The 11,595-nt window shown below is 33.5% G+C and overlaps 1 protein-coding gene across 1 annotated transcript; it reads right to left on the reverse strand.

Annotated features, from left to right (window-relative positions):
- Positions 1–2,335: 2,335 nt before the first annotated feature.
- LOC144967291 (uncharacterized) lies at positions 2,336–11,595 on the reverse strand. The gene is made up of 7 exons (XM_078904350.1): positions 11,467–11,595; positions 10,442–10,637; positions 8,788–8,875; positions 6,576–6,674; positions 5,193–5,263; positions 3,868–4,006; positions 2,336–2,874 (listed from the first exon to the last, which is right to left on the reverse strand). Exons 2-7 carry the CDS (start codon positions 10,626–10,628, stop codon positions 2,385–2,387), a joined length of 1,074 nt encoding a protein of 357 aa, XP_078760476.1. The 5' UTR covers positions 10,629–10,637; positions 11,467–11,595; the 3' UTR covers positions 2,336–2,384.

The raw sequence follows: 11,595 nt of genomic DNA on the forward strand, positions 1-11,595 counted from the left end.
CTTGACTGGTGTGAATGAGTAGTTGACTATAAGATATTGTAAGAGGACAAGCAGTGGCGTGGGGCCATTGGATCGAATGGTGCCAGGCACCACACCAATCTTTTAAAAATCATTAACATCATAATTTTATTTAAAATAAAACAGAAATTTTAACTCCACTGTCTTTCACCAACTCGCCAACAACATACTGCCTTTTTAGTCTCCACTCTATTCAAGGTTCCGATTCACGCACTGCGCCGACTCGTGTGTTGGTGACATCACTGCGCGAATTAGTGACAAAATCAACACCGTGGTGCAAAGCAATCCAAGCTCCAGTTAATGCTCTATCCTTTAGTATCGCTACAGCTGATTGAGCGAGAAATTGGGTCGAATTATACTATCCTCAAATAGCGGAAAACCCCTCGACTTGTGCCAGGATCTGAGAGCTCCACCGTTGGACTGGAGGGATGCGCCAATATTACATCATTTACGTCATAATAAGGGTAACTTCGGCCATCCAAAATATTACATTAACTGTCAAAAACACTGAACATTGTCAAGTTTATTTGTAAGTAGCAAAGAAAAACAACATAAAACTTAAAAATATGATATATCAAAATCCACCCCACCTCTTATTCACGATTATTGAATAAAGTAATTCTTTGCAGCGAAGCATTGTGGACGAATTTACCAACATTTTTCTTGCTTGTAGTGCCGAGTTGATGGTTACGTGTGTATGAGTGTTTATTTGTGTGTGTGTGTGTGTGTTTGTGTATGTGTGTGTTTGTGCGAGTGTATTTGTGTCAGTCAGAGAAAGAAAGCGAAGATTGTCAACAGTTATACTTTTGGCGTGTTTTTTGATTTCTTAAGTACTTAAGTGGAGTGATTTTTTCTTTGTGATGCTTTAAGATCTGAATCTACCTTATATTTGTGCAATCATTAATCATATTCCACTGATTTCCATTATTTGAGATATACTTTGAAGTTTTGTTTTTGTTAAACATTGAATTGCAATGAATCAAGTTGACACTTTGCTTCACCGACCGTTTGGGAGATTGACACTAGAGGACAAATTAGAAATAAAAAGTCTAGTTCCTCACCAACCAACTGATTTTCAATTAACACGGGTGTGGAAATCTCGAAAACGCTCTTTTTCAGTGACATGGTATGACAGACATGAATGGCTCACAGTACAGTTAGTTTAGAGAAAAACAACGTTTCTTTTGTTTTTATTGTCTACTTTTTACAGATACAACAAACACTGACAAATCATGGACATCTATAGTCTATAGTGACCTTAACCACTTCCATCGTATTTCTTGACCTCCTGAACGTTGTTTTAGCACCCTTAAAAGAGTGAAAAATTTCTTGCGAAATTCAATGAAACAGGAGCGGTTAAATTCGTTAATGATTCTGTCAATTCACAAAGCTGAAATAGATGCCAAATGCCATTCCAGATTTCAATAAACAAATTATAAAAAGATTTGCAGATCTTTTTACAAGTACTAAAAGTAAGTAATTTCTGTCATAGGTTTCTTTTCTCTTTTGATTTACATTTATCACATATTTATTGCATTATCTACCAAATCCAATCCTTTAAATGGTGGACAAAGAATAATTACAAAGACCTTTTCACATGGGACTTATATCTCAGTGTTGTGGCTTGTTGTTTTCATGAATTATTTGTTTTTGTGAGTTTTGTCCACTCGTAGAAACCATCGACCCTCCCCCCAACCTTCCAAAAAAGAGAGTTTTCAACATGTGCTCTCTCCTCTTAATTTTTTTTCTTCTTCTAATCACGGCACCACCATATGTCATCAATACGCCACGCCGCTGAGGACAAGTATCGAACTTGGCACCGAACACGTAAAGTATGTTTATGAAATGGAAATTTGGCTTAATTCAAAGCGGTGTATTAGCAAAGATATAGGATTGTCTATGCAGATATATCGGGTGTGAGAAAAAAAAATGGAAAGTTTTTGAAGCCTATGGTGACAGACAGACAATTGCAGTATAAAAATAAGTTTCAAATGAGGAAAATTCAAGTTGATAACTTGTTGGACAACATGTGATTCAATAGGCTCACCAAATCACTCTCTCAGACTTTTAGAATAAGAATAAGTTTGTATAAGAGTTGCAATGCACAGTCATATGTCTGCTCATGTGGTGAGGAGGAAGATACAGAGCATAAACTGCAGCGATGCAGAAAAATTTCAATCCATAGAGAAGAGATATGGCCCCCTGCAACGTATCTACATTTAAAAAAAAAATTTCGGCTAGAAGAACTCAAAAAGACGAGTACCTTCGTCTTCGAAACGGGACTCCAGATATAAAAAGACACACGAGAAGAAAAGAAGAAAAAGAATAATAATTTTATTTTCACCTCAATAAAGGTATTTTATTTATCAATTTATGTTTTTTTTCTTTTTCTTTTTCTCAATAGTAATAGATGAATCATCGTCAGTGTGATGAGACTCTTGCCTCTCATCAGCACTTACTTTTAATTTTTTCTTTTTCTTTTTCTCAATAGTAATAGATGAATCATCGTGAATGTGATGAGACTCTTGCCACTCATCAGCACTCACTTGTGATTTTTTCCTCTTCTTTTTTTCTGTTTTCACTGAACACATCTCTGTATTTTGCTCCTTCCCATCATCAACCTTTTGAATAACCTCATTACAATGTTTGCTCTTCATCTTCTTGCACTTCTTGGAAGATGCGTTCCCTTCATTGCTGTCATTCTTAATAAAGTCATGTGATTCAGAGCCATCCTTAGCTTTATCTGTATTCGAGAGTTCCACTCTTGATTTGAGCAGATCGTCCAACATTCTGTTTTCAAGCATTATGTCATCCACTGTAAAAACGCAAGCACTGATTTTATCCTCATCGTCTGAGCTGAAATTGAAAACAAAACAAACAAAAGAAATTAATTGACTTACCTGCTACATGTCCTTTGTCAAGCTGGCTCATTAAAAAATATCTAAAACTAATTTGGCCTTACTGTAATAAAGTGCAATGCACTTCCCTATGCATGTGTTTATATTCAGTGTAATCAGATTTTCGTTTTTTTAATTAATTTTGGAGGAGTGTATCATACAACTGTTTTCTTTTATCGACCATCGTTTCAATACAATTTGCTAATAACAATAAAAACTATAGATATCCTAAAAGTTGTACAGAGATGATTTCAATAAGTCCATAGCATTAGATGAGAATTGCCACATCATGCAATTTCACACTACGACTCACATTTTATATCAGTAGTTGGTTTTAAAAATAAGATGAAAGTGCAAGATTTTGAAGAGTATATCATCATCAAGATGCCAAAGCTTCCTTGACCCTACACGTTTTTTTTAATTCTCCTCTCTCCATTGCTTTTCTTCCTGTCTCAATTACTGCTTTCCCTAGACATTCTCTGCTAATAACAAAAGTATGTAAGTATCCTCTTTTCAAATACTATTGAAATCTATTATATCTTTCAGCCCAAGGACCCTGCGTTTATTTGATTGAAATGAGTAGAATAGAAGTAGTGGCTGTCTACTCTCTGAAGAAGATTTTAGTCTATCCCAATGTCATTTTATCCTAATCCAGACCACTATTGTGTAGATAAGGAGGACAGAAAACCTTTTTAATTAACCAGGGCATGTGTAGAAGTCGGATGATAATTTTTTTTAAATAGCAGAATTTTATGAGTGGTATTATAATATTCTTCTTTTTTAATGTGGAAGTAATAATACTTGTAGCACAAATGCAGCCTGCACAAATGTAGCATTGTAAAGGGCGTTAAATGAAGAGAGGAGCAATGAGAATGTACCTGTTTTTCTAAAAAGAAAAAAAAAACAACTTTAGTCAGAATATGAACAGATGTAACTCATAAATGGTACAAACCTTTCTGAACTGCATGAGTTGAGTTTATGTTTCCTGGGCCGTATTGTGGGTGGGCTTTTCACAACCTTCACACTCTGTGGCTGCTGAATGTCTGAGACTCCATTGCAGAGAACTTTAGCAGTTGAAAACAATTTGATACCTTAAAAAAAAAAAAAGATTGAATGGAAACTTTGAAAACTTGACATGCAAAGCCAAGTGTTATCAATGCTAAAGCTATCTGTTTATAATTTATAGGGGTTTCGCGTTGCTACAACACTTTTAGTTCATTTCAGATCAGTAAAAAGAAAGATCGAAAAAATAGACTGTTGACCTGCAAGACAAAGGGAAATAGTTTGAACAGAGAACAAAAGTAGATCAATGAGTGCCAAATTTGAGATCATCTTAAAGTTCTACCCATACACCTGAACAGGCCTCTTGTCAAGGGGAAATATGCTCAAATAGTGATCAGACCTCTTGTCAAGTGGGATTTGCTCAAATAATGATAAAATATAAATACTAAGTGTCCCATCTTAGTCCTTACATATCACCTGCATGCTAACAAGAGGATTTTGACGAACAATTACGACAGAAAAAATTTATCTTGTGAAAAAAATACTGACTACTCCCAGCAAAAGAGAGAAGGCCAGGTATGCGAAAAAATCAAATAGCCTCGTTTCAGAACAAGGACTATACAGAAGGGACTTAAGATAAAGGTGGATAAATAAAAATTTATAAAAATTATGCCCCTCCATGAGGCAAAGCTAAAAACAGTCGCCAGACATTATATGAAAGAATATCGGTAATCTATCAAACAAATTAGGCCTGATTTCAACAAGAATCACATACAATGATAACAGCAACATGTAAGAGCCAACACATGTCAAGGTCTGGAAAGTGCTACAGTTCATATTTCTTGTCATACGCTGTCACTTGTATTTAGAACACTGCAGTCTACTAAAGATAAAGCCAAAGGGACCATTCTTGTCCAGAAATCATGGACAACATGCATCCATTTACAAAAGAAATTCAAGATGCAATAATTGAGTTTACATCACGCAAGAGTTTATTATAAAGTAGGTCACCTAAGCCTAGAACGAAATGGATTGAATGTTAAATTTGATCTGAGACACCTACACTGACTTGCTTCATTAAACTGAGAGAACCCCCCCCCCCCCCCCCTTTTTTTTTACTTTGTATTAAGAGCCTCATAAATCACCAGGAAAATAATACCACTCAGTTTCTATGAATAATCTGGATTTTATGTAAAACAGATGTCAGACCCCTTGCAACATCACTGATTGCGATTTCTGGATCAATGCAAATGGTGGCCAGATAGCACTGCATACCTGATTGTTTTTTCTCTTTGTCATTGTAAGGTTTCTTCCAGACAGAATCTTGAATCCTAGCCTTGATATCACTGTTAAAAAATTTTAAAGTCAAAATGATATTTATTTTTAAAATTGAAATACATACGGATAATTTAAATTGTAATAACAAGCGATTGGGAATTTGGATCTTTTTTTTAAAACATTCCTTTGATTTCATTACAACAAAATTGAATAGCAGTATTGAATTAATTCTCTGGTCTTCAAAACTTAAAACATTTTGCAATAAACGCTTAGGAAAAATGTAAATTATTTTGTAGTTTCAGTAGATAGGGGACAAAAGCCTTTTATAAAATTGAAAAAAAAAATCAACAAAAAAAAAAACAAAGATAAAAAATATTCATGTTAGGGAGCGTTCACATATTACGTCATCAGCTAGGGGGGGAGGGGGGGTCTACCAAATGTTGACATGTGTTGACATGGGGGGGGGGGGGGGGGTCAGACCCAAGATGATGTCATCAAAACATAGGCAAATTAAGCCTATTTCAAAGTTTGTTCCTTTCAAAACAGCTAAAGATAAATTGCTATGATGAGTATTGCCCATCTCTCAAGAAACAAAATGGGAAAGGGGTATCACTTCTCAAAAGGCGAACTTGCCCTAAATGTTCATTGTATCACTCCTCGATCACAGCAATGAAAGACCATTCACGAAAATGCGGCATAATGAAGAACAGCAAATGGGAGAAAATGATGACGATGAAGATGAAATTGATGATACTATTTATAGTACATTGCCAGAGGTCCAAGGCAGAAACATTTTTGAATCAATTAATTTTATGTTTGGAAATTGAAACAGAAATTCATTCCACTAAAAGACTAATATGCTATAAAATAATTTGCCTCCTATACTATTTTAAATTACACTATTTTTTTAAATAGCTCCTGCACCAAGTAGCCTAATTTAATAATGTTTGTTAGATTTTATCTTTGCAAATTTAAATTTTATGTCCCCATTGTATCGTAAAACATAAATTATCAACAGTTTCTGAAATTAATAAAATGTCTGAATGTGTTTTATCAAACGTTGATAATCAATGTTTATGGTTTGAAAAACGAATAATAAATATTGTGAAATTAAAGTTATCTTTTAGTTTTTATTAAATTAGATGACGTCATCATCTGTTGGGGGGGGGGGGGGGGGTCAGGTCAATGATGACAAGTGATGACTTGGGGGAGGGGGGGGGTCTAAAAAGGGCAAATTTTTGATGACGTAATATGTGAACGCTCCCTTAGAAATAAGTACAAGTGCCTTCCAAAAGCATTGAATTCTTTTCATGAAAAAAAAAGTTTTTCCGGTAATTCCAAAAGTCCTGAAATATCTTTCCTCCAATCACCATTACCTACCTGTCCAAAATTTGATTGAGATGTTTTTCAATGTGAGCTCTGAATCCTGGGGTAGTAGCATGGTATGCAGAATCTTCTTCCTCTGTGGATTTATCTGATCTGAATAGTGCAAGTAATTGAAGTTCATGAGGACATTCAAAAGTGCTATTGACCCCGTTTGATAAGTTGTCATTCTGTGTGCTTAACTCACTCAATCCTAGAGATTTTTGCTACTTTTCAGAATTGGAAAAATACATGTCTTTAAAATGAGCATGTACATAGATCTACCATAGAACTACCATTAACGATAACGTGTAAAAACTAAAAACATTAAATTTGATACTAAATACGCCTATAATTTGTCTAAGAAAAATGTAATAAATAGGCATGGGGTAAAAGTAACCCGGGTATAAACAACGGATATAGTCGGTGTTAGGGTTGAGTGAGTTAATAAATGTGAGTGCTTTGGATAGGTGACTACAAAATATGACTTGCCTATTTGATTGTTTTGTTTAACAGTAAAAAAAAATAGCTCAACTTCTGCTTAAAGTAAACTGGTTGACTTAAGGAAATGAGTATAACTGTAAAAGAGTATTGTTTTGTATATATATATATTCATTTATAATTATTGAAAAAGTCTGTAGAGCCTTTTTCAAAAACTAATCTATTGTTGAGCAACTTAATGCAAACAGTAAGGACAACGAGGAAAGAAAGACTATTAAAATTAGAGGGAAAATATATTTTGAAGATATAATAACAATAAATACTTTTAATTGAAACCAAGCAATTCCTGTTCTTTTGAAATGAATTTTTATCCATTAAAAAAAGAAAAAGAAAAAACAATTCGTAACAACTTAAATCTTATCTATTACAGCGAGTTTAGCCACTTTCTTATTTCTTTAATACAAGTTAGTTTATCAAATTTTTCTTAGGATTAGGCTAAGACCCAATTGATTTAATAACTTATATCAATTTAGAGCCAGTTTTGATTAGACACCTGCCAAGTTGACTGATGATTATACATATATATATATATATATATTTATATATATATATATATATATATATATATATATATATATATATATATATATATATATATATATATATATATATATATATATATATATATTATTTTTAAAAATATTTACCACAATGTTTGAGACAGTCTACATTAATGTTTCAGGGTTACAGCTGAGGTTTCAGCTGAAACATTAATGTAGACTATCTCAAACATTGTGGTAAATATTTTTAAAAATAATAATTCGCTCCATTACTACATGCCGAGAACTTTTCGTACCATATTTGTATCAAACACGATCCAATATATATATATATATATATATATATATTATATATATATATATATATATATATATTATATATATATATATATATATATATATATATTATATATATATGTATGAAAAATCTAGACCTCCAGTTTCTTACAATACTTGGGACCAAGAGTGAAGATTGCCAGGCAAATTTCATGATCTGATTGTTTTTTTAGGAGTTTAAACGCACCCATGGCACTTTAAATCATTCTAGTACGACAAAAACATGAAGGATGGTCAATTTTATAAATATAGAGTTAGCCTGGTGTAACCCTGACCCTCAACCTATGTGCAGCTATGTGGTCTAGTGGTATGACACTCGCTTTCAGATTGAAAGGTCATGGGTTTGAGCCTTGCTCGGCACATAGTTGAGTCCTTGGAAACTGCTCTTTACTCATATGCTCTCAACATACTCAGGTAAAAAATGAGTACCTGGCTGTTAACAGCGTTGTCCCTGTCGCAAAAAATTGTAATATCACCAAAAGGCATGTCTTGTTCTACACGTTACGTGTTGCTGTTGGTCAGGAACCCTTTGCAAAGCACTTTGACCACGTTTAGTGGATATTGCACTACATAAAAGCTCACATTTTTTGTACGATTTTTTTCCCCACTAAAAAATAAAATTCTATTATTACATCCAAAAACAAACATTCAGGCTTAACTGTCATTCAGTCTGGGAGCCCTCTCATGTAAAAAAAAACAAAAATGCACTATTTCTATTTTTTTACTTTGAAATAAATGAAGAATTAGAAACTGGTGAATAACCTTTTGACAGATTCTATCAAAATCCGACTTTTATAAAAGAGGCGTGACATTAACTTTCTTTTATCATATGACAAAATAGCATGCAAATCAAAAATTGAAAACTTTGATAACTCTCGAAACAATAAAATCACCTGTTAGACTTCAGTTGCAAAGAGCTTCTGTCATTTTTATTATCCACTTTCTTAAACTTAGCAGCCAGTTCAACTAAATGGAGTTTTTCTGAAAACAAAAAATAAAAAAACAAAAAATGCCAAAAATTTTGAAGGGATTTTTCTTTAGAATATGAGAGTGAAAAAATTTAATTAAATTGGAAGCCATCACTAGGGCAAGATAAAAATCCTGAAAAATCAGTCAAATAAGGCTTATTTTTTTATCTTGCATTTTTAATTTTGCTTATACACGATTGTTAAATTTGAGCCCTTTCATAAATTTCTAAGTCTAAGGCAATATGAGGAGGAGTGAACTACTCTACTAATGAATTGCTTTTAATAGGAGATGGTGAAGCATGTCGACTATCTTCAATGCAAAATGACATTAGGGAACAAAAGTGTGACGTCAAAAAAACCATCCAGAGGACTGAATACATGCATTGTGCATCTGCCTATACATCATGCTATCAAAATGGTTATAACTAAACTAAAATTCCCTTTATTCATCCCCAAGGGGAAATTTGTCTTTAGGGTCTAATCCAAGGGAAGACTGGAATAACCCAGGCATCAGCCGCAGAGCAGCGCCGCAAAGTGAGCTAGGGTGAGGTGACTTGCTCAAGGCCACACAACGCAGCGGCGGGTGATTGAACTCGGTACCTTTTGGGTAAGAAGCAAAGACCGTACCACTGAGCCACGCTTCACCTTATGATTCAATATGCAACCTACTCATTATTAGTCCTCCGAAGAGCCTGTTACATACACACTTCCAAGGATTTTGGATTCGGAAAATAGGTGTTTCAACTCAACTCTGTTCTTCCCTATTATTATGATATTAAAGTAGTATCAGTGGAAGATAAAGCCTGGGAAAAAATGCAGATTGAGATCTATAATGGTTTTATTACAAATATTTATATTTTCCATGATAATTACTGCCAGTTGGCTAAAATGCCACTTAAGTCAGAAAAGTAAACACAAAACAGCACAATTACAATCAATCAGCTTGCATTGTCCTTATATTTTGAATCAGAGAGGTTTTCCAAACTAGATCAAATCCATATATAAAATTATATATATAAAATTGAATTTATGACAAATTACATGACTTTTATTTAACTCTAAATAGATTTCTCTACAAAGAGCAATAAGAAAATGACCTTTCACTTTAAATGGAATGGGGGTCTTGATAGCTCAGTTGGTAGAGCACTCGCCTCACAAGCAAAGGGGCCGATATTGATCTAGGGTGCAGTCAATAATTTTATTTTTCTGACCTCCCTGTCCACCAATCAGTGATTTGGTGCCTGGGTCTATGAGATCTAATGGAAAGAACATTGCAATAGATTAGCATCCTACCTGAAAGGTAGCAAGCAATTGCTATTGTCCGTAGTACGACATAGATACTGGGAAAAATTCCGGCTTCATGGGCTTAAATGGCTCCCAATCCAAAGGACTACTTTTTTTTGTATTGAATTATGAAACAAAGTCACAGAGTTAACACTGAGATGCTTGTCATTGGAAATTTAAGAATTTATCTGGAGATTTTTAATTACTGCACAGCATGTTTACAAGCAAAAAATAAGAAAAGAAAAAAAAAATAAAACAAAACAGAAAACACATTTTAAAAACCGAAAGAACTTACCATTTCTTGTCGCAGAGTTGCGACCTTTGTCATCATTGCCATCATTTGCCTTGGGCTTGTATACATTTTCTTTAGTTTTAGTTGTAGGTATGGACGAAGTTAATGTAGATAACAAATCATTTGGAATAACGGCCATACTAATCTTCTTGATCTCTTCCTCATCTTCGCTTGATTCAGAAGATGACATGTTGGTAATCTGAGATAAATATAAGTGGCAGGCATTAAAGAGTCGCTCTATTTAGAGCGATATCTAGTGTTACCTGGTAGGTTGTGCTAGGTATTGCTCATAAATTTTTTCCAGGATTGCACCGATTTTTGTAAGTTTTAATGTTGTGCTCACTTATATATATAAATATAAATAACTATAATATTTGATGATAATCAACAATAATAATATTTGCGTGTATATGTCATGTTCGTATGCATGTATGTGTGTGTGTTTTATTTTCTGCATTGATCAAAAAGAAAGTCTTTTATTAAATTATCAAGGATTTTTTTGTTTGTTTAAGGCACATTTCTCCTTATAAGGCCACATGGATACAAGCTTGCTTTTCATACAGTGCGTCTTTTTGACTGACACTCCATCACTGATCACTGATGTTCTTTCACATATTCTAATCCACACCAGTTGAGTGGAACTATGTGTAAAATGCCTAACCCACGGACACAAAACCATATCCAGAGGTTTTAATAATAATAATAATAATAATAATAATAATAATAATAATAATAATAATAATAATAATAATAATAATAATAATAATAATAATAATAATAATAATAATAATAATCTAGTTTCTATTATGACTATGATTCTATGACAATGTGAATGTTGTGTTAGTGTTAGTGTTAGGATTAGGAGTGTCACTGTATCTAGATCTAGAATAGTAGACGTCTATATCTATCTAGGATAGAGTCTAAGAGTAGTCCTTTCGAAAATAATTTGACGACACAACCATAGCATGCCAGACAATTGTAAGGAAAGCCAAAAAAAAAGAAAAGAAATAAAGAAAATATTATAATACCTATAATAGACGTATCTACTTGGCCTCTCACTCACAGACTATTTCTAACACTAGAACACTAACAGTACAGCATCTTTCTTTGCTGTAGCACTCACAGCTGAAAACGAAAGTTAAAACCGACTGACAAGT

The sequence above is a fragment of the Berghia stephanieae genome, chromosome 3 (assembly GCF_034508935.2).
Source record: "Berghia stephanieae isolate SIO BIC M18660-M18661 chromosome 3, UCSD_Bste_1.3, whole genome shotgun sequence".
Classification (NCBI taxonomy): Eukaryota; Metazoa; Mollusca; class Gastropoda; order Nudibranchia; family Aeolidiidae; genus Berghia; species Berghia stephanieae.

Excerpts from the sequence above, each read along its gene's own strand:
- LOC144967291 (XM_078904350.1), bottom strand. The coding sequence starts at position 10,628 with ATGTCATCTTCTGAATCAAGCGAAGATGAGGAAGAGATCAAGAAGATT. Across the intron at positions 6,675-8,787 it reads TTGCAACTGAAGTCTAACAG|ATCAGATAAATCCACAGAGG; the intron begins GTGATTTTATTG and ends TGCACTATTCAG. Across the intron at positions 2,875-3,867 it reads AACTCATGCAGTTCAGAAAG|CTCAGACGATGAGGATAAAA; the intron begins GTTTGTACCATT and ends TTTCAATTTCAG.